The sequence below is a fragment of the Galeopterus variegatus genome, unplaced genomic scaffold, assembly GCF_000696425.1.
Source record: "Galeopterus variegatus unplaced genomic scaffold, G_variegatus-3.0.2 Scaffold4570, whole genome shotgun sequence".
NCBI lineage: Eukaryota > Metazoa > Chordata > Mammalia > Dermoptera > Cynocephalidae > Galeopterus > Galeopterus variegatus.
The window spans coordinates 87261-110517 of NW_007730681.1; the positions used below are offsets into that span (position 1 = coordinate 87261).

Here is a 23257-nt window from a genome sequence, read left to right on the forward strand (position 1 = left end):
TTGCCATGGTTTGTCCATGCTGTGTCCATTAGTAAATATTGGAAAGAATTGTAACATCTCAGCAGTGAAAGCAGGGCTCTAAGGGAGTCTAGTCCTAACTCTGGTGTTACAGGTGAGAAAGCTGAGGCCCATAGCAGGGGAGGTATTTCTCCTACCTCATCCAACCAGCAACTGAGCTGGGACCAGAGGCTGAGGTCTCTGAGACACTCAGGCCAGACCATCACAGTGACTTTTCTTCCCTCCCCCAAATTCTTTGCAGCTGCAGAGCAGTGCCCATCTTGGATGTGGAGAAATGGCAGGGAAGAGGGTTTCTGTGCTCAGCCAGGAAAGTAGTCAGGAGCACAAGTCCTGGAGTAAGATATGGGGTTAGGTCATCCAGACTGGGCTGGTCTCCACTGGTCTTGAGCTTGTTGATTCTTGCTCAGCATTGCTTATAGTTTAAAAGTGTCAGGATCAGAGAGAGAGGCAGGCTTAGTCAAAGGCAATTTGTAGCCTTGTGGCAGAGTTCTTGTTGAAGGAGGAAGTAGGGACACAACAAACACCCTGACACAAAAAAAGGCTTTTTCTAGATGCTGCACCACTGCCTGCCAGCCTGTTTTTGTTACCTCTCTTCCTGATCTCTAAAGGAAATGTATTTTGCTGAATCAGAAAGAAAGGTGGTTTGTTTCAGGTCACAGATGTGTAGATTTTCAGAGCTGGAAAGATCTGGCCTGCCCCTTGTGCAGTTCATGAAACTGGGGCTCAGAGGGGCGCAGTGGGTCAGTCATGAAAGCAGCCCCAGAACCAATCTCCTGGTGGTCTTACAGGAGCAGGCCTTATTTAGCAGTCTTTGCTTTATTGACACTAAGGGTTTTATGTCCCTGAATCTTAAGTTCTGAATGGTAGCTACTTCTCAATCCACCTGGCTTGGATTTCTAGGTTATATTGTTTACACACTGAAACCTGTTAAGGATTTTGGTGCTACTTTGTTAGATCAGAACCAGCCCTACCCATTAGGTAGGGAAGAAGTTAGCACCCCTGTGATAACCTTTGCCCAGAATGTGTGGAAATATGTTGCTTGTTCCCTTCTCCTAAGGTCCCGGAGTGTGCACAGTTGGCCCCGGAGTCCAGCCCAGAGCCTGGAACATGGGACATGCTTAATAAAGAAGTGGTAAATGTGTAATGGTCCATTAGTTTGCAGGTCTTGAGGAGGCTCCCCTGCCAGGAAGACTAGAAAGAATATGTAAAAGCCTGGAGCTGAACAATATACCCCTGAGCAACCCTGTTGAAAGGCAGTGTTTGTCCTTTCACTCTGTGTCCTTGAGTCCCAGGGACCCCTCTCCTGTGTCCCACTGTGCAGATCCATGGGGACCATCAGCCAGGGTTAGTTCTCTTCCGTTTCTGTTGAGCAGAGAACATGTTGAGTTGAGTTGCGAAAGTTGGGTGCAAAGGTCAGTTTGGGTCCAAAGTGACAGTTCACTTGTGTGGGTGGCAGTCATTCAGCACAAACAGGGCTGGGGAGAGGAAGAGAAAGCGCTTCTACAGTTCTCAGGATGCTCATCTGGTTTTAGGCTCAGCCAGAGGCCAAGGTCTCCATGGAACACATGTGACAAAGTGAGGGTGGCCACACAGCCTCTTTACTTTTGCCTTTACCCTTACATTTTTCAGTGAGATCCAACTAGCCTTGTGGCTGGGAAAATAGATAATTCTAATTTTTGCATAAATGATAGTACCACTATTGGGGCATTCTCTAATGAGAAGGGATAAGCTATCAAAAAAATTATGAGCCATTAGAAAATTTTACAGGGAGATGGAAATTCTGCTTCCGTCCCCACTTCCAGTTTCACCTGACACGTTTCTTTCCTGTCCTTAGTGCTGGCCCAGCAGCCGTGGCCATGATTCTAACCCGGTTTGGCCACCATGTGCCTCAGTGGTGTAGGGGAACTCATTTCTCCTGAGCTTTAGTTTTCCCTTCTATGAAATGAAGAAAGTTAGGACAAATAGCCATTAATTGTTTCGTCTGGATATATATTTATTGAGAATTTATTACTTGTGGGTAGTGTGCTGAGTACGTAGAGGTGAACCAGACAAACGAGATCCTGTACTCATGGAGCTTACAGTTTAGTGAGGGAAACAGATATGAAACATATCATCACATAAGTAAAAATGTAAAGATACGCTGTGATAAGTGTTAGGAAGACAAAAAACTGGACAAACTATGGTACTGTGTTAAATACTAACAGGTGTGGGTAGGGGCTTCATTGGAATGGATGGTCATAACATTTAAGCTGAGAGCCCTGAAGTTCGAGCAGCAGTTAGCCAGGCCAAAATCAGGGGCTTGCAGATCAGGGGCATCACATTCCAGACAGAGAGACCGGGGGTGCATGTTCCTGGGTCAAGGAACAGAGAGAAGCTGGTGGCACTGGTGGAGTGAATGAAGGTTGGCTGGGGATGAGTTGGGAACAGGAAGGGCCAGATCGTACAGGGCCTTGCGGCTGGGGAAGGGCAGGTGAATTTTATGTGCAAACGGAGTCCCAGAGGTGGGTGGGTCATAGTCCTGAGGGTCAGTCCTGTGGTTTTTGGCACTGAGGGAACTTGAATGGTGATAGCCCAAGGAAGCCAATATAATCATTACTTATCTAGTACCACTTTGTGCTCTGTTTTCTTCTTTCATTTAGCATTACAGTATGTTTTTGGTGTGTGTGTATGTTCCCATAGTTTCAAATAATCTTCTTATTAATCATAAGGATTCATGATGTGTAGGCTGCATTTTGTAGTTTTGATTATTTTTTAAATTTAATTTCTTGTTTTTATTTATGTATTCTTTAGTAGCTGGCTGGTAAGGGGATCCAAATCCTTGACCGTGGTGTTATCAGCACCATGTTCTAACCAACTGAACTAACCATTTTGTAGTTTTGAGAGTACTTTTATATCCATTATCTTTTTGATTTTCACAGTAATTCTGAGAGGTATGCACTACAGTTTCTGTTTCATAGGTGAAGAAATCGTATGTTAGTAAGAGGAGGGGCTGGATCTTTTGGCTCCAAATCTCACATGGAATGACACCACTGACATCCCCAACAGCTTTGCAGTAATCTGTCCACACACTTTTTATTTGACACGTTCGAACCTTATTGCTGACATTTAGATTGTTTTCCGTGTTTGTTGTTATAAATAACCTACTATAAAGATTTTATATATAGCCTTTCCTTACTTTTGTATTTTTCCTTATGCCAAAATCCCAGAAGCAGGATTACTAGGTCAAAGGGAGATGGCCCTTGAAGTGTACAATCAGATGTTCTTCCAGAGGATCAAACCAATTAAAAAAGCCACTGTCAACATGTGAGGCTTTATGGTGCTGGGAGGCCAGGCCTGGTTTTAAAAATTGTTTTCCCCCATAGCGTTTCTCTGATTTGATCTTTGAGATTTCACTTTAATTTTCCCATCTAAATGAGGTTTATAGTGTTAGGGATGGGTCTAAAATGGATTTTTCTTCACATTCATGTCAAACCGTGGTTCCTTTTCTTGTTATTTTTGGGATGTGTATAGAATCTTATCTGTGCGGTGGGCTGTTTGGGGGTTATCCCTCTGGGCATTTGGTAAGTATTTTTTGTTTTGGTGCTGATAGAGCCCCGAGCGTGCTCTACTTTGGTGAACATTCTGATATCTGGGGAAGCGCAGTCTTCTGTTTTTGCCTCTCAGAATAGTCTTTGATCTTTTCATCTATTTCTTTTTCCCACTGAATCTTACTGCCTTATCGGGTTCGAAAAAGTACACTATCATTATTTTAAGTGAAATTGTGTTAAATCTATAAATTAATGTGGGAAATTTGGATATTAAATGTACCCATCGAGAAGCATTGTTTAGCTCTCATTAATTCCCATCTTTGCATACTTTACCAAAGTTCTATGGTTTTCTTTTACATACAAATCCCATATTTGGCATTAAGCTAATACCTAAGTTTTTTTTTTGTTTGTTTATATATCTGTCCTAACTGTAAGTAGGTAATTTTTTCCTCCCCACATTATATTAATTTAACTGGTTATCAAAGCCTTATAGCAGTGCTGTTATTTAGGAGAATTTGTGTTGGTTCTGATTAACTTACCTGTGTTTTCAAATCCATTGCAGCTTTTTAGTTTATTTTGTGGGTTCTCTTAGATTTGTGACCAGGCTATAAACAGAAAGGATATTTTCATCTCTTCCTTTCTGTGTTTTCTTCTTGTTTCTTTTTTCATGCCCCGTTGTAATCTCAAGAATCTTCAACTCTACTAAGAAACAGCGACTTCTTTTTTCAGCATGAACTGAATTTTTTCAGCTGCCATTATCCAGAAGAGTCTTACCCAAGGCCAGATTTTATTCTGTTGGTTTTCTGTGTTCTTTGAACATGGCCCTTGCCCTGTCCCAACCTTGAATAAATATGGATAAATCTTGAGAATTTAAGAGTGCCATGACTGTCTCTCTAGGCTATGTAGCTAAATGCATTCACAGATTGTGAATTGTGGTCTGGATTGTGGTCTATGAGCTTCTGCAACCAGCAGCGAAAATCAGGCATGAGTACTTAAGTGGTCAGTGCACATCTGTAGTGTGTGAGGTTTGGGCACATCCATGACTGTCTCTCTAGGCTATGTAGCTAAATGCATTCACAGATTGTGAATTGTGGTCTGGATTGTGGTCTATGAGCTTCTGCAACCAGCAGCAAAAATCAGGCATGAGTACTTAAGTGGTCAGTGCACATCTGTAGTGTGTGAGGTTTGGGCACAGCTCTGAATGGTGATTCAAAAATGGTTTGATGCATATTGAATAACATGATAATAATGATGATGATAACAGCCATGATGTGCTAGATTCTGTGCAAAGCCTTTTTTTTTTTTCCCCCCTTTTGTCTTTTTTCGTGTCCGGCAACGGATCGCAACCCTCGGTGTTGCGTCCGCACCTAGCTCAGCCCATGAGCGGGAACCGGTCTGTATGTGGGATCTGAACCCTCGGCGGGAGCGTGCCGCTGCACTCCCAAGCGGCGCACTGTAGCAGTGCGCCACCGGGCCGGCCCCTGTGCAAAGCCTTTTACCTGAAATAACATTTAATTCTCCCAATAACTCTACAGCAGTGGTTCTCAACCGAGGGCAGTTCTTCTCCAGCCTTCATGACATTTGGTAATGTCTGGAGACATTTTAGGTTGTCACAGTCCTGCATGTGTGCGTGTTGCTGGTATCTAGAGGTAGAGACCAGGGATGGCTCTAAACATCCATTCATAGGAGCCCCCCACAACAGTGATCTCGCCCAAAATGTCAATAGTGCTGCTAGCTATTGAGAAAAACCCTGCTCTAGAGATGAGGCATGGAGTTGGGTAGGTAGGTACCAAAGCAAGATTTAGAATAGTTTTCTATAGGAGTTTATAATCTAAAGGGTTAATCTTATTGCCAAGATATTTATGAGGGCCTGTGTTTAGGAAAAGTGCTAAAATTAGAGAGGGAGGAGAAATTTGATTTTGATAATAAGTGAAGCCAGAATGGCATTCCTGGAAGAAATCAAGTTGGGTTTCTAGAGGGACATTATTAGGAAAGAAATATCTAGAACATTCCCCTGAGTCTGGAAGATGAGTTCTATGTTCAATGACAGAAATAATTTTAGTGGTACAGGGTAAAAGGGCATGGATTAAATTTTGTCTCTCCTGAGTTCTCTGGTTTGGGGCGGGGGTGTGAGTTTTGGAGGCAGTTTCTTCATTCATTTTTATATGTTAGTGTCTTAGCTCAGCAAGGGCTTTGAAAGGTCAGCAGTCTATACATACTCTGGTAATAGTGAGGGCAGAGGGCATAAAAAGGGTAGGATGCATAGTAAGTAAGAGCAGGGACCTCTGATTCAGACTGGCTTTGAATCCTGGCTCTGCCATCTACCAACCTGCTATCCTTGGGCAGTTTATTAACTCATTGAGCCTCAGTTTCCCCATCTGTAGAATGGGTATACTAATAGCACTAATAAGATTGCTTGAAGATTAAATGAGTTAATATATGTAAAGCACTTAGAACACTGGTACATAGTAAGCCCTATTCAAGTGTTAGCCATTATTATTATTATCAGTCTTTTCCTTACCTCTTTCCCTGATCTGCTTATACACACTGGCTTCACCTGCTGAAAAAGGTTTATAAGATTTTCTTTTTTTTTTTTTTCCTTTTTGTCTTTTTTCGTGACCGGTAACGGGATTGCAACCCTCAGTGTCGCGCCCGCATTGCGCTCAACCAGTGAGTGGACCGGTCTCTATATGGGATCCGAACCCTCAGCGGGAGCGCCGCACTCTACCGAGTGCGCCACCGGGCCGGCCCTATAAGATTTTCTTTGTGGCCTTTGCTGTAGGTGCCATGAGGAAGATCCATTCATTTTTTTCAATCAGCAAACATATTTGGAGCATCTGCTGCCCTACAGGGTCTTAGATGTGGGGGCTGCAGAGATATCCAGGAACATTTGATTCGTTGGGTCGGATCAGTGCTCAGCAGGGCTGGTGAGCGTTGGGTTCCACTTAAGTGGCATATCTTAAAAGGTGAATGTCCCAAACACGTCTCTGTGAGAGGCAGCTTGATGGGTACAGAAGCACAAATTTCGGGGTCAGTAGATCTGGGTTTGGATGTTGGTTCAGTCTCCTCCCTGGCTGTCTGAACTTGTCTGAGCTTTAGTTTCTTCACTTCTCACAGGGTTATTGTGAATAAACATTAGAGATGATTTATACGAAAATTCCTGAGTACACAGTAGGTGCTCGGTATTGACTGTAACTATTATAAATCAACAGGCCATGAGTTCGTCTTCCCTCTATGGAACCTGTTGCTATTTTTAAACCATTACACCTAGTGGGGCCATTTCCTACCTGAGCCACCTGTGTATCAAACAGGATTTCAAGTGGCCTGCAGAGTCCAGCAGAACCTGCCACTGACCAGCTTTGTGACTTAGCCTTCCTTGAGCCTTAGCCTTATCGGAGACAAGGTTGTTCTGAGGTTTGAATGGAATAATCCATATAGAATGTGCCTAGTATATATTGGGCTATAAATAAATGGTAGCTACTGTTTATCCTAGAAGTACAAATGGTGGTTTCAGAGTTTCAAGGCTGATGATTCTTTATCTTACTAGGTTGTTCTGAGGTTTGAATGGAATAATCCATATAGAATGTGCCTAGTATATATTGGGCTATAAATAAATGGTAGCTACTATTTATCCTAGAAGTACAAATGGTGGTTTCAGAGTTTCAAGGCTGATGATTCTTTATCTTACTCGTATTCTTCATTTAATTTTGTTTTTTTTCCCCTGAGTTCATTCATTTTTTCTTTTTCTTTCTTTCTTTTTTTTTTTTTTTTGGTGGCTGGCCAGTACAGGGATTGAACCCTGGACCTTGGTGTTATGAGCACTAACCAACTCAGCTACCTGGACAGATGCATTATTCTGTTCTGAGTTCATTTATAGTTGTGCCATTTAAAAAAAGTTTTATTCCTTCATTAATATTTGAAAGTGATTTTATTTAGCTACAAGCTTGGAATGCATACCATTTTGTGTTCTGCTTTTTTCACTTAATGTTATGTGATTAATAGTGTCTGTGTTTCATAAACATTGGTGTAATGACTGCATGATATATTATCAAGTAGATGTACCATAATTTAATCATTTCCCTATTGTGGTACAATTAAGTTGCTTCTAATATTTTGCAATTATAATGTTTCAATGAATGAATAACTTAATGTATACAGCTTTTTGATATTTTAAATTTAGTAAATTAGTAATAAACTCCTAGGAATATTATTTGGTCAAAGGGGATAATATGACTTTTGAATACACCTTGCGGAATTGTTTTCCCAAAGGGCTAAAGTGATTTATATTTCCATGTTCATTATTTTATAAACTTCAGTTCATTCCCTATTCAACAAACATTTTTAAGCCTTTATCATGTGGCAGGCTTGCTGAGGAGAAAGTGGCCCTAGGGGAAAAGCTCCTATATAAATAGGGCCCCTGCTGTGCCAAGTGCTGATTAAAGGTACAGAATACCTGGGAGGAGGGACTCCCCAGCTCAGCTGGTAGAAAAGTTTATTTTCCTAGAGTCATGATTGTGTTCTTTGGCAGAAAGGAAATTGCTTTTCTTATTTCCCACCAGCTTTATTGCGGTATAATTGACAAATAAAAACTGCATATATTTAAGGTGTCCAACGTGATATTTCGATACATATACATCAACTTAAAAATAAGTTACAGTTCACCTTTCAGAAGGAGAGAACAGAACTGAGACCACCAGAGGTGGGAAAGGGGGAGTAGGTGGGGGAGTTAGTGAGAAACTGGTAAAGGGCCACAAAAAATGATTACATGTGTAATGTTGAATATATTAATTATCCTGATTTGTGCATCTTATATTGCACACAGGTATTGATATTCAATGCTGTACACCACAGATATGTACAATCAATTATGTTTCAATTAATAAAATGAGTTAACAGAATAAAAAGATGTTTTCTATGAGAAAAAAAGAAAAGGCATAATTTCATTTGCAAGCTTGGAGATTTCAGTGTGCTGCCTCTTCGGGATTATTTACAGAAATGTTTAGCAAGACCAGACCTATCTTTGGGCTTGGGGACCTCACTGTCATTATGCTTTCTTCCAGAGAGGGATCCATTTGCCATTTTTAAAATTCTTGGTATGCTATCTGTGCAAACAATTCTTCATAGTTTTATGGTAATAGTGTTTTTTCTTCTGTGAGAGAAGTAATACACGCTCATTATGGAACATTTAGAAAACACAGGAAAGCATAAAAAAAAAATCAACCACGTTCTTATCATCTTAGCCCTTCTACTGTTGTTATCTTGTATTTCCTTCCTAAAAGATGATTTTTAAAAAGTGAAATGTAGAACTGTATTACAAGTCTTTGAAAATTAAGAACTGGCTATTTAAAATACCAGAAATCAAACAACAAACAAACAAACAAACAAACAAAAAACCCAATACAATCTGAAGCATCAGCATCATCAGTAGAAAGGTAAATTATGAGCTAGTCATAGAGTGGAATAATACCAAATGGCTGTGAAAAGCCATATTTTAAGAAAATATTTTATGTCATGGCAAATGCTCCCAGTATGATGTTAAATGAAAAGGCAGAATAGAAAATTGTGTATGCTATATAATCTCAATTTAATAGAAGAAAAGATTATTTATGTATACATAGGAAAAAGACAAGAGATTATTAACAGAGAGTGATAACGAAATTTACTAGGGATTATGTCTAGGAGTAGGATTAAGGGTGATTTATATTGACCTTTTTTCTTTTTTTACTTTTCTGTTTGTTTTTTTTTAATTTTCAAATTTTCTACAATAAAAAACATGAACTTGAGGATCAAGAAAAAACAATTCTGCTTTAAAACAAACAAAAGGATTTTATAACAGTGTTCTCCTGGGTTTGTGTCTCTGAAGCCACAGTTATAGTTAAACACAAGGCCCCACGACTCTTCCGGGCTCTATGGTGTTTATCCTGATTAGAACCTTGGAGTCTAGCAATGAAAGGAATGGAAGAGCTGAGAGACTTCAGGCAGAGTAACAAGTTGTCTGAACACCACTGGTTCTATTATATTATGTCTAGTGATTGCCATCTTGCTCCTCTGCTGACTTATCTCCTGGCAACTCACGGAGGCAGGGTTTTCCTTCAGAGAAACCTCATTGCTTTAAGCAGTGGATCATGCTTGCCTATAAGTTTAATGATCGTCTAACTCATTGGAGAAGATGGTGTCCAGCCTTGATGGGTGAGAAGGATTTTGTGCTCTTCCCAACTCTTTCCAGTTCTGGGTGCTCACTGTTTAATATGGACCTGTGCATGAACTTCCATTGTCCTTTGGAGCATACTTCTTAGCCTCATAGGGATTAGTTCTGTGTGCCATTAAAGGAGTGGGGGTGAGGGTGGTGGGGTGAGGGTATTTAGCACAGCATGTTGCCCTGGCCCTCTCCTTTCAGCAACAGTCACTACACACCTGGCAGCATGCTAAGCCTGGGTGTGCAAAGAGACTGGACCTGGTGCCTGCCTTCAGGGTGCTCTTAGTGTGATGAGGACACTAGTGATGGAAACATGATTTTAGGGGCTTGAGGAGAATGCAGTGGAAGGAGGAAGCATGGGTTACTGTGGGAGCACAAGAGAGGGGCTTCTAGCTCAGGCTGAGATTTTAATGAAGGAAATGGTGCCTGGTTGAGTTTTGAAGAATGAGCAGAAGTGAGCTGGATGAAGCAGGATGGAAGCTTCTTCCCTTAAGGAAGGCACAGAGGTACGGAGTGGTGTTACAGGGCTGGAACTGCAAACAGTTCATGTTACTGAATCTTAGAGAGTGGTCGGAGGAGCTGGAGAGGTTGATCAATTCTGTGGATTTCCCAAAGCCCAGTAGTGTTAGGCATCCATGCTATTTTTTAAATTCACAATGCTCTGTTTTACTTCCCACTCAGAGTCAGCTGTTGCTGGAACTGGCCTGGCCTCTGTTTATCTTCCTGATCCTGATTTCTGTTCGGCTGAGCTACCCACCCTATGAACAACATGAATGTGAGTATCTGTGGTGCTGCCTGAGACTCATGATTGGCAAACGAAATCCAGGCAGCGAACGTGGGGTAATCTGATTTCTTCAAAGATGCTGTCTTTAACAAACACCATAAATGGTTTGGAACAGAAAATCTAGGCTTCTAGTTTTTTGATAAGGCATGAACTCAGGAGGCTATTTTCAGTTCTATTGAATGGTGATAATAGTAATTACAACAATAGCCAACATCTGGTTATACATTTTAAAATCATGAAAACAAAATAAACTTATTAATAGTCCAGAAAGTGGCAATTAAAAAGCTTTGCCTGTAAAAGCATCCTTAAGGCAATGCCTTAGCACCACCGTCATCTGGTCCCAACCAGTCTTTTCCACATGCATTGTGTTCATCACACAGTTGCAAATCATGGAACACATACTCTCAGGCAGGATTTGTATAGAAATTCTCAGTTAGATGAATATTTCATTTGATTCTCATAACAGTCTTGTATAGTAGACTTTATTATTATTATCATTTGCTTTAGTTTCTTGATAGGTAAATTGGGTCTCAGAGAAGTACAGGGATTTGCCCAGGGTCACGTATCTAATATGTGATACAGGTGAAGTAAAACTCAGGTCATCTGACTCTCGATCATGTATCTTGATGACAGCCTTTACACTGAAAATTCAGTAGTGGCTAAGAACACAAGCTGTAGATGTCAGGTTATCGGGGTTTGAATCCTGGCTTCAGCATTCACTAGGCATATCAACCTGGGCAGTGACTTTAGCTTCTTTAAAACATCGGAATAGCAATAACCTCATGTTATTATTGCCAGTGTTATCATCCTGCAATCACAGTCCTTCTTGTATGGCTGGGTTTGATGGATGGATTGACACTGCAGAAATGTGCAAATCTATAGGATCCACATTTATGTGGGAGTTTTAGCTGGGACTTCAGCTTCACTGCCCCAGTGACTTTTCCTACCAATAACCAGCTCCACCCTCAACCCCACCAGAGCCATAGGCTTACAGAATACTGCTCTTCCAGGAAAGCGACAGGGCCAGGGCCACCTTTTAATTGTGTTTTTTTTTTTTCCTTTTTTTGTCTTTTTTTTTTTTCGTGTCCGGCAACGGATCGCAACCCTCAGTGTCGCGCCCGTACCAGACCGGGACCGGCAACGGAATCGCAACCCTTGGCGTTGCTCCCACACCTCGCTCAGCCAGTGAGCGGGAACCGGTCTGTATGTGGGATCCGAACCCTCGGCGGGAGCGCCACCACGCTCCCAAGCGGCGCACTGTAGCAGTGCGCCACTGGGCCGGCCCTTAATTGTGTTTCTTGATAGCACATAGCAGTTATTTACATGCTAATTTACTAATACACATCACACATGTTTAAGTTACACACACACACAATCTTAAGAACATTCCCCCAGACATGATTTTCTGATTTCGCCAAAAAGGAGAGAAACATAAAATGAAATCTATACTCAATTTAACAGGCCTGTGCAGTAATTCTGCTTTTTCCCTTGGAGCCCCAAAGAGATTTTGTTGATGGATGAACAGATGCATATTTAATTTTATTTAAGCATTACCCTGAGCTTCACTGAAGTGCATGTTTTAGGGCAGACTCAGCTTTTTTATCCATCAGGCTATTCTCTTTCTGGAAGTCTCATAAGCAGGCAAGATGGCATAGTGGAAATAGCATAGAGATTTTATTTAAGCATTACCCTGAGCTTCACTGAAGTGCATGTTTTAGGGCAGACTCAGCTTTTTTATCCATTAGGCTATTCTCTTTCTGGAAGTCTCATAAGCAGGCAAGATGGCATAGTGGAAATAGCATAGACTTTGGCATCAGACAAGTTAGGGTTTGTTTGGATCCTGACTCTGCCACTCGCTGGGGTTGTGATCCTGGGCAAGTTGTTGAGTTTTGACCCAGATCCCTCTGACTCCAGACTATAGATTCTCAGAAATATTGTGAAATTCTTGTACATATAGGAGGCAAATAAGACTTTTCCCATCTATCTGTGCACTTCTTGCAACCTAACCTCCTATTCTCCTACCTTCTAGGGACCTAGTTGGAAGTGCAGAGTTGAGAACTAAGGAGAAGCTTGCAGAGGTGTCTTGTCTTTGAACAAAGGACTGCTGTATAATTCTTCCCCATAAATCTATCCCACTTTAACCCAGAGTCATCAAGATCTTGATAACTTTCCTGGGTCCTGGGAGTCTATTATGCTACTCGATTGTCATCCCGTGCACCCAGTGCCTAGTCCTCATCCTGCTTCTGTTTGGAGATAGGATGGGACATGACATACAAAGAAGGGTCTTTGCTTCCCCCACCAAGGGATAGTCCGAAATCCCTTCTCCGTCACTGCCCTGTGCTGCCTGTGACCTACACCATCCTGTTTGTAGTGCCAGGATCTCCTGGAATTGAAAGGGGAGAATCCCTTGGTCCTCCAAGTATTTGGTTGAGTTGCGTAAATCTCCCTTGAATGAGGAATAGCTGACTTAGGCAAGGGGCCTTGTTTAGTTTTCCTTGAACTATTAACAGGGAGATAAGGAGATTAACTGAGTAAATGTTCAACAGGCCAGAGTCCCTGCAGAGGGTGGCCACAGTGATCAGATCTTGTCACATCCTTGCTTTGGATGTTGCCTCTCTGGTTGGAGCATGGCTAGAAGAGAGAGAGGAAGTGTCCCTTCAGGATGGGCCCCAATACTGAAACGCAAAGTGCAGCAAGTCCTGGCTTTGGGTTAACTTTCTGAGAGCCAGAGAGTGGCTTAGCATATTTGCATGAAAATAGAAAGATGAATAAAATAGGTTTCTACTTTGGAGGAGGGTGGTAGCTGTGAGAGGGAAGGACAGTAGCAGAGTGAGTGCCATTGCAGGCTCACCACCTCCGTGCCTTGAAAATCCTAACGCGCCCGTTCACAGAGCCTTTATCCTGTGCCAGGCACTCTGCTAAGTGCTTTTCCTGTACGAGCTCATGTAAGACTCACCTCAGCTCTGTGATGTAAAGTGAATTTTGTATCACCATTTTACAGATGAGAAAACTGAGGGCTAGGGAGTCAGTGACTAGGCCACAGTTGCTGCTTAGCAAGTTGCAGGGACTGAACATGAGTCCGAATTGGTTTGATCCCAAAGCTCATGAAGCAACGTGCTCTTCACCACCTAGAGCTGTGCTTCTTCATGGTTGTTGACTCTTTTGGGGTCACAGATAACCCTGAGGCCATGATGAAAGCCAGAGCCATGGCCTTTCTGTCTGAACATGAACGGTCCTCGGGATAAGAGCCCCTGGTCCAGGGCACGTTTATCTTGATCCTCACAAGCAGCAGCCACGGATGACTGCCACAAAGGAAACTGTGCCAAACTGAGCCGAAGACCCCACCCAGATATGCCCACTCATCTTGCTTGTAAGAAGCTGACCATGATAAGGGAGAGGAGATGCCCTTGTGGGTGGGGTCTCATTGTTTTGGTGAGTGACAAACAGCAGTAACAAGTAACAAAACACATGTGGCTTCACAGATGACATCCGACCCCATGTCAGCCTGTTTTCTGAGGTGCTCTTGAGGAGCTTTTGAGCTGGCAGAGGAGGTGAAACTAACAGATGTTGGGCACACCCAGGAGAGCAGCCTGGCCGAGGGGATGGAGAAGAGCTAGGGCATGGGGGAGGCTGCAGGTGTGAGGGGGGCTTGGAGCTGGATCAGAGGGATGTAGGCGCTACTCGGGGCGCACTCGCTGATGCTCCGAGTGCTCTTCATTGGCCACGGCCACTTCATCTTGCTGTAGTTGCCTCCTCCAGTGTGAGGAACTGGATTAGGTCATCTCCAAGGCCCCTCTGTGTCTCGGGGATGTGGGCTGGTGACAGAAGATGGACTGAGGATGACCAAGCACTTGCTGCCTGCTGGGCACTTTCTGTGTACGGTCAAGCCTACACCTCTTGTCACTGCCTGAAAGTGGTTGTCATGACCCCATTCTGCAGATGATGTCAGGCAGATTAAGAGCCGCCACTAGCTGATGCTAAGTTTCCAGCTCAGGGTGGGTTAGTCCAGAGGAGGCAGGTCTCTGGGATGTGGGGAATGGGACAGATTTGGGATGAAACCTTGTATGGGCGGAACTAGTAGAGATAAGGGCTCCTATCAAGTCTGGAAATTGCTTAAAAGAATTCATGTTTCTCTCTGTTTTTCTTCTCAATTTCAACAGGCCACTTTCCAAATAAAGCCATGCCCTCTGCAGGAACACTTCCCTGGATTCAGGGGATTATCTGTAATGCCAACAACCCCTGTTTCCGTTATCCTACTCCTGGTGAGGCTCCTGGGGTGGTTGGAAACTTTAACAAATCCATGTAAGTACCAGATCAGATTTTCTTCTCCAAACTTGTCAGTTGATAGTTTTCCTTCTCTTTTCATCCTCTGGACTATTTTGAATGGCTGGATCTAAGTGAAGTTGCTTTTGTAAAGCTTTGTGTGATAAGATCTACAGAATGAGGGAAGGGAATTGCCACCAGGATTTAAGACTGTGGGACCTTTGGTGCATTTTCAGAGTAATGATGAGGTGTAGCCAAAAGCCATGTGGTTGGGGTCTGTTCCTCCAAAAACTGGCTGATAATTAGGGGAGGGAGACACAGCACATCAGCTCCATCTGTTTGTCTGACCATTCATTCTGCAAACACTTACTGTAAGTCTGACACGGATGGTTCTAGGAGCTGGGGGGCAGTGGCACGTACAAAGAGGCACACTGGAAGGGTCCCAGTCCTCAAGTAGCAATGCTGGGAGAGTTCTGTCCTCTGCTCTCAGATCACTTTCTGACCTCTGTTAACTGCCTCTGTCATACTGCCACGTTGCTGCAGTATGCAGGTCTTTCTCTTCCTGGGTGGGAGCTCCTTGAGGGCAGGTGCTGCTTTCTTTGCGTTTGTATTCCTGGCTGCTGGTTTGAATGCCAGACATAAGTAGGGGCTTGGTGAGTGTCTTCCGAGTGACACTGAAAGTTCTTCAAATGCATAGGTCCATGACATGAGTTAGAATGGACTATGGACTAAGGATTGTAAAATGTACTAAAGACTCAGGACAATTCTGAGAGAGTTGCAGCTGGGGCAAGTAGGGCCACATTGTAACACTCATGGGCCATAGACTTCATGGGCCCCTTCTTCCATACAGAAATATTAAAGATTATATTTTATGACCATATTGGTATGAAGATGAATATAATTCAGGCTGGATTCATTATTATATATGCATTCTATTAATTTTTATTCTGATTTGAAAAGAAAGCAAAACATTTTTATGTGCCCCTGGAAGTGTCATGGGCCCAGGCACTGTACCTATTGTGCCTTATGGCTAAGTTGGCCTTGGGTGTGTGTGTGTGTGTGTGTGTGTGTGTGTGTCTGGTAGGCTGGGCCTTGAAGGGTGATAAGATTTGGGTGTCTAGACACATGCAGGGATGATGGGTGGGTGGGTGGGAGCACAGGTATCAATGAAGTTGAGTGTGGGGAGCAGTGAGAGTGGCCAGGGCCTGCCTGTGGAGGACCTGGAAGCCAGGCTGGGGCATGTGGACCTGGCAGTCACTTTCTTAAAGTGGGAGAAGCAGCTGGCCTAACCATAGTTTTTCCCCTTTCTTGCACCCTTCACAGAGTGTCTCGCCTTTTCTCAGATGCTCGGAGGCTTCTTTTATACAGCCAGAAAGACACCAGCATGAAGGATATACACAAAGTTCTGAGAACATTACAGCAGATCGAGAATTCCACCTCAAGTAAGCAAAAGCCTTCTGTACATCCGTTTGTAACTGGAAATTGACCTTTGCCAGGGAGAGAGTACAGCCCAGGCGGCCTGGGGCTTGTTCCCATTAACTCTTCCCTAAGGGGTTTTCCTCCTCAGTGGCTGGGTGGTAGGACCTCACTGCAGGAGGCACTGGAGATGAAATGAGGGGAGCTGGTTGCTACAGACAACAATGCATTGGTCTCCTCTGGGGAGACAGAAGAAAAATCCCCAGAGAAGAATAGTGCAGGCTCAACCTTAGGGGTTGTTAGGGGTGCAAGTTCCTGCCAATTGCATTTTTTTGGAGTTGGCCATATTGCACGAATGGACCAATTTATAGACAGGGGATACTTCTGCACTTACAGGAGCAGTTAAAGTTGCAACTTGATATGGATTAGTAAAAGTTAAGTGTTTATTTCTAAAAGGAAAATGCAATTCATCGTCCCCCCAGTTAGCTGATTTAGTCTGATGAGCATTTGCACTTTGATCTTTAAAAAGTAAAATCTTTACTGCTGATCTGGTAAGTGCCCAGGCAGTTTATCGCGTGCCATGAAGGAAGTGTCTGAGGAGCAGGCAGTTTGCTGGCTGAGACATTGGCTGCAGAAGTCACGGAGCAATCTTCTAGGCAGTGTCCTGCCGAGAGGGCAGAGGCTGGCAGGAGCAGTCTGCTGGGTGCAGGCAATAATGGCATGCACAGTCTGTAGAGAATTTAAAAGCAATAATGAAGCCAACTAAAAGTTGATCTGCTTTTTACTAGCACCCTGCACTGGTGATTCTGAACAATGTCAGTGATAAATCTCTCCTCTCCTTCATGGGCCAACTACTGCTCCTGCTCCAGGGATGTACTTTTCACTCAGTTTGGTGTTTGGGGAGGGACGGAGTAGGCTGGCCTTTGCTGAAAGGCTTCCCAGTTTGTGATCCACTTGGCAAAAGAAGAAATGACATAAAATGCTAAAGTTTGAGTCACGCTTGGGTTGGAGCTTGGGCATTGTGGGGTCTGATGACAAAGGGAGCAAAGCTGTGCTGGTGGTACCAGGAGGAGGTGTCACTTCACAGCAGAGAGAGGTGACTGGGCTTAGGCTTCTGGGTCAGCTGGGAGCTCCTCGCAGCTCCTGGACCATTCCTGGCTGCACGGCCCGGCCGTTTGGATGCTGTTTCCTTGACCAGGACCACTGGTCAAAGCCTCAGTCGTTCCTGATCTACTTAAGGGCCCGTGCCTGGTTGACCAGAGGCATAGCTGGGTTTATTTCCTCTACCACCAAGAGCAGCATGGCACAGAGGAAAGAGTGCTAGCACACATAACTTTGTAGCTCTGTGGCTTTGTGAATAAGTTAGATAGACCCTTTGGGGCCACCTCTTTTTACCTGTAAAAAGGACACATACTAGATGCTTAGTCAATGGGAGCCAGTATCCTTATGGGACAGTGATGCATTTTGGAACATCTGGCCTTGTTCTTCTGCTGTTGAAATGGACTGGATAATGGGGGCGAGTTGTCAAGTGGAGTTTCAGATCTCCGTGGAGGCTGCATTAGAAACACAACTGTTCTTCTGCTTTGAGCAACTAGAGACATGAGTTGGGGTGAGGAAGTGAAGCACAGCTCTGAGGAGAGAAGGGCTTCTCTGACTTTGATTTATGGACTTTTAATTTTACTGTGGTTAAAAATATATATAACATAAAATATGCCATTTTAGCTATTTAAAGTATACAGTTCACTGGCATTAGTAGCATTCCCAATGTGGTGCAGCCATCACCACTACATTCGAAACTTTTCCCTCACCCCAGATAGAAACTCCATCACTAGGTATAGTTTTATGCAATATGTTGAATAAGTGTTTATTCATTAAATAAATAGTTCATGCACTAAACAAGTATTTATTAAGTATCCACCCTTTGTATAACCCTGAGCTAGAAACTAGAGATGAAAACCGTGAAAAAAGGAGAGAATAGTCCATTTTCAAATATTTGTGCCTATGAATGGCTACTTGACCAGCTAAATCACCAGTAATAATATTAATACTTGCTATCTGATCTAAGGGCTTTATTTTTATTAATTCATTTCATGCTTACAACAACCCATAGTCCATTTTCAAATATTTGTGCCTATGAATGGCTACTTGACCAGCTAAATCACCAGTAATAATATTATACTTGCTATCTGATCTAAGGGCTTTATTTTTATTAATTCATTTCATGCTTACAACAACCCTATGAGGCAGGTACTATTGTTATTATCCTGATGCTACCAGTGATGAAACAGGCAAAGGGAGGATGCGTAACGTGCTCAAGGTCACACAGCTTAATGAAAGTTGGAACTGGGTTTCCAAGCCAGGCCAATGGGCTCAGGGTATGTGCCCTTAACTGCTATGTGCAACTTAAAAAAAAAATATATTGAGGCATAATTTGTATGAAATAAAATGCACCCAGGTTAAGTTATGGTTCAAAGAATTTTAACAGGTGACCATAAACGTGGTACAATCATGATCAAGAAATAGCACATTTTCATCACTTTAAAATGTTCCCTTGCACCTTTTGCAGTCCATGCTGCCTGACCCACACCCCAAGTTTCAGGTAACCATTAATCTGGTGAACTGTAGATTTTCCTTTCTGGAATTTCATATGAGTCTTATACAGTATATACTTTTTTTTCAGTCTAGCTTCTTTTGCTCAGTACTGATTTTGAGATCACTGATGCTGTTGCACGCGTTAGTTCCTTTTAATAGCTGAGTAATATTCTATTGTATGGGTTTATCACATTTGCTTGTCTATTCATCTGTTGATGCACATTTGGTCTGCTGGGTGCAGGCAATAATGGCATGCACAGTCTGTAGAGAATTTAAAAGCAATAATGAAGCCAACTAAAAGTTGATCTGCTTTTTACTAGCACCCAAGATGTACAGAATTGCAAGTTATTTGTTCTCCATTTCTCAGTTGCGCCGTTGGCTTTTTGAAGTAAAGGGAAAATATCTCTTTTCCATTTTACATTTTTAGATTCCCTATGCCATCTCATCCTACCCAAACCATTTTAGATTCTGATTTTGCCATGTTTTATATCTGCTGTTTCTTTCCTGTCATCTAGGAATTTGATAAATAATTCTCTTTGATCTCATCCAAGTCATTGATAACTGTGGGACCAGAGTTTGTGGCTTGGGTCAGTCCCCTGGAGACTTGGCAACTCCTTTGGACATCACCACTGAAGATCTTACAGGTCTGCCAGCCCATGTTGTCACCATTGCTGGGCTACTGGCTCTTGCTTTGGGTGATCCAGTTGGAGGATTTATTTTGTTCTTTCCTTCAACTTGCATCTGCTAAATCCACTGGACTGTCCATAGATAATTTGTGGATATGGAGGTCTCTACTCACATACTTTCTTCTAGTCTCATAGTTTCCTGGGTTAGAGCATCATTTTATTTTCACTTTTTGGAAGAGACCTTAGAGACCACTTAGCTCATTTATAGATAAATGGGTTGGTTGGTTCAATCATTCAACCAGTATTTATTGAATACCTTATATGTGCCAAGCACTGTTCTAGGTACTGAGACACAACAGTATACAAAACATATATGGCCCCTGTCCATATGGAACTTCTATTCTAGAGAAGAATCTGATCCAGAAGGGGACAGTGACTTTTCCCAGTTTGTACAACCACAGGAGAAGTATCCTGGCCGTGGGACACAGCTAAACCCCACTGCTCTGAGCACCTCTCTTCCTACGGTGCTATCTTGTGCTGTTTTAATAATCTTCCAACTGCAAAGTCCTCCAGTTTTCGGAATTAAGTCATAGACAAATCTTCTAATGATCCTTGAAATGATCCTAATAAGAAATCCAAGGAGGAAGGTTTACAGAGGTGCCTCACCCAGTTGTCTCACATCTGGAACTTTTGGACATTTTATTGTTTTCTTGCTAAACCAGACTGCAACCACACAGGATGAGTGCTAGCTAAATTCACGTTTGGTAGTCAGCGTGAGGAGCATTCATTCTTGTTATGTGCCTATCATGACTGTAACTCAAAGGAAATATAAAAACTGCACAAGTTTTCAGAAACCTAGAAAAAATGACATGTCTGTTTTCTGGCTCTGTGAGATAGAGACTGGCAAAGATGAGTGTTTCTCCGAGTGAGTGTTGTGTGATAGCAGATGATTTNGTAGTCCATTTTCAAATATTTGTGCCTATGAATGGCTACTTGACCAGCTAAATCACCAGTAATAATATTAATACTTGCTATCTGATCTAAGGGCTTTATTTTTATTAATTCATTTCATGCTTACAACAACCCTATGAGGCAGGTACTATTGTTATTATCCTGATGCTACCAGTGATGAAACAGGCAAAGGGAGGATGCGTAACGTGCTCAAGGTCACACAGCTTAATGAAAGTTGGAACTGGGTTTCCAAGCCAGGCCAATGGGCTCAGGGTATGTGCCCTTAACTGCTATGTGCAACTTAAAAAAAAAAAATATTGAGGCATAATTTGTATGAAATAAAATGCACCCAGGTTAAGTTATGGTTCAAAGAATTTTAACAGGTGACCATAAACGTGGTACAATCACGATCAAGAAATAGCACATTTTCATCACTTTAAAATGTTCCCTTGCACCTTTTGCAGTCCATGCTGCCTGACCCACACCCCAAGTTTCAGGTAACCATTAATCTGGTGAACTGTAGATTTTCCTTTCTGGAATTTCATATGAGTCTTATACAGTATATACTTTTTTTTCAGTCTAGCTTCTTTTGCTCAGTACTGATTTTGAGATCACTGATGCTGTTGCACGTGTTAGTTCCTTTTAATAGCTGAGTAATATTCTATTGTATGGGTTTATCACATTTGCTTGTCTATTCATCTGTTGATGCACATTTGAGTTGTTTGCATCTGTGTGTGTGTGTGTGTGTGTGTGTGTTCCCAAGGAGTTTATATTGGCAGACCCTGAGTGAGTGGGTCATGCACCTAGAAGGTGGAGTTGGGCCTCTCGATGGTGAAATGTGGCTCATGCTGGTGATGCAGGACTCCCTCCTCCCTTGGTGGGACAGAAGGAACTTGATCTTGAAGTTGTGGAACTGCTTGACTGTGGGCTGGTGGCACTTGCTGTTCATGATCTTCTCCACCTTCATGATCTGGATGGCGTGGGCCCGGGTCTGGTGCTGGCTGCCCATGTCTCAGCAACACAGCATGACAGTGCTCACAGTGGGCAGGTCCTGGTATTCCCAGTTCAGGTGGTGGGTGCCACTGCGGGAGTCGTAGCCCAGCCAGATGCCAAAGTTCTTCACCCACAGGGAAGACTTCTTGGACACCTGTTCGTGGTAGACAATTTCCCCCGAAGACTTCTTCACCTTCTTTAGCTGAGATTCAAAGTACCAGAAGTGGGGCTTGGTGACGACATGATTAGGTGCAAAAATTAGTATGTGGGAGAGGGGTGATGTGCAGCACTTTGGGGTGAGCAGGCCCCACTACCTTGTACTCTTGCAGTGTGTCCAAGGCCTTCACGGCACTCCCTCCTACCCTGGAGCTATTTCTTAAATTCCTTCCATCTTTCTTTGCTTGTCTTGCCACACAATATCAGGCTTCAGCCTAGAGGGAAATGCACAGAAACACTACTTCTTTCTAGAGGAAATCAATAACTTTTTGCTGATTTTTCAGCAGCACTCTGTAGATTTCAGAGAGAATGCGAGGCTGGGGTATGTCACTGTGGATTCTTACTTAGAGACCTGGGTTTATCGGCGCTGAGAGCCCACTGCCAGCATGATGGGCTTGGCCCTCTTGTACTGACTCTCCCAGGGATGGAAGGATTCTTGGAGCCAGTCTGGCCCAGAGCTCTGTCCTCCTTCACCTTCTTTGCCACACACCCATGTCCTGAGGTGGAGACTTTTCTCTCACAAGGTAGTTCAAGGTGTTGACAGCTCTTATTGTCAGAAAATATTCATTACCATGCTATGCCTTCTGGAAAATGAGTCTAACTCTATTTCCCTTGAAGTATTTGAAGACAGCATTAGTGTTTTTTCCGTCTCTTCCCAAAGTCTTTGATTTTTCTAGGCTAAATGTCCTCCATTCCTCTAATGGTATGTTTTCCTCCTGATTTCTGCCTCTTCTCTCGTTGTGTTTCAGTGTGTCTATGTCCTTCTTGAAGTTTATCAGAAATTACAAAAATATTCCAGCACAGAGAAAAAGGGAACTTTTGCCTCCTTTGCTCTGAGCGCTATATTTCTGTTAATGCAATCAGATTGCATTAGGCTTTTCGGCATTGACGTCACCCTGTTGACTCATATTCCATGTGCAGTCACCCAAACTTTTAGATTCTTCTAGATGTACAGAATTGCAAGTTATTTGTTCTCCATTTCTCAGTTGCGCCGTTGGCTTTTTGAAGTAAAGGGAAAATATCTCTTTTCCATTTTACATTTTTAGATTCCCTATGCCATCTCATCCTACCCAAACCATTTTAGATTCTGATTTTGCCATGTTTTATATCTGCTGTTTCTTTCCTGTCATCTAGGAATTTGATAAATAATTCTCTTTGATCTCATCCAAGTCATTGATAACTGTGGGACCAGAGTTTGTGGCTTGGGTCAGTCCCCTGGAGACTTGGCAACTCCTTTGGACATCACCACTGAAGATCTTACAGGTCTGCCAGCCCATGTTGTCACCATTGCTGGGCTACTGGCTCTTGCTTTGGGTGATCCAGTTGGAGGATTTATTTTGTTCTTTCCTTCAACTTGCATCTGCTAAATCCACTGGACTGTCCATAGATAATTTGTGGATATGGAGGTCTCTACTCACATACTTTCTTCTAGTCTCATAGTTTCCTGGGTTAGAGCATCATTTTATTTTCACTTTTTGGAAGAGACCTTAGAGACCACTTAGCTCATTTATAGATAAATGGGTTGGTTGGTTCAATCATTCAACCAGTATTTATTGAATACCTTATATGTGCCAAGCACTGTTCTAGGTACTGAGACACAACAGTATACAAAACATATATGGCCCCTGTCCATATGGAACTTCTATTCTAGAGAAGAATCTGATCCAGAAGGGGA

At 42.8% G+C, this 23257-nt stretch overlaps 1 protein-coding gene and 1 pseudogene across 1 annotated transcript in view; one reads left to right on the forward strand and one right to left on the reverse strand.

Moving 5' to 3' along the window:
* The window catches only part of ABCA1 (ATP-binding cassette, sub-family A (ABC1), member 1), a 149520-nt gene that overhangs the window by 22563 nt on the left and 103700 nt on the right, over positions 1-23257 (forward strand). The window contains exons 3-5 of the mRNA XM_008587847.1: positions 10423-10516; positions 14686-14827; positions 16112-16230. Of these exons, the coding sequence (XP_008586069.1) occupies positions 10423-10516; positions 14686-14827; positions 16112-16230 (355 nt within the window). The remainder of the gene's footprint in view (positions 1-10422; positions 10517-14685; positions 14828-16111; positions 16231-23257) is intronic.
* LOC103603355 overlaps positions 21177-23257 on the reverse strand; it is a 13113-nt pseudogene continuing 11032 nt past the window's right edge.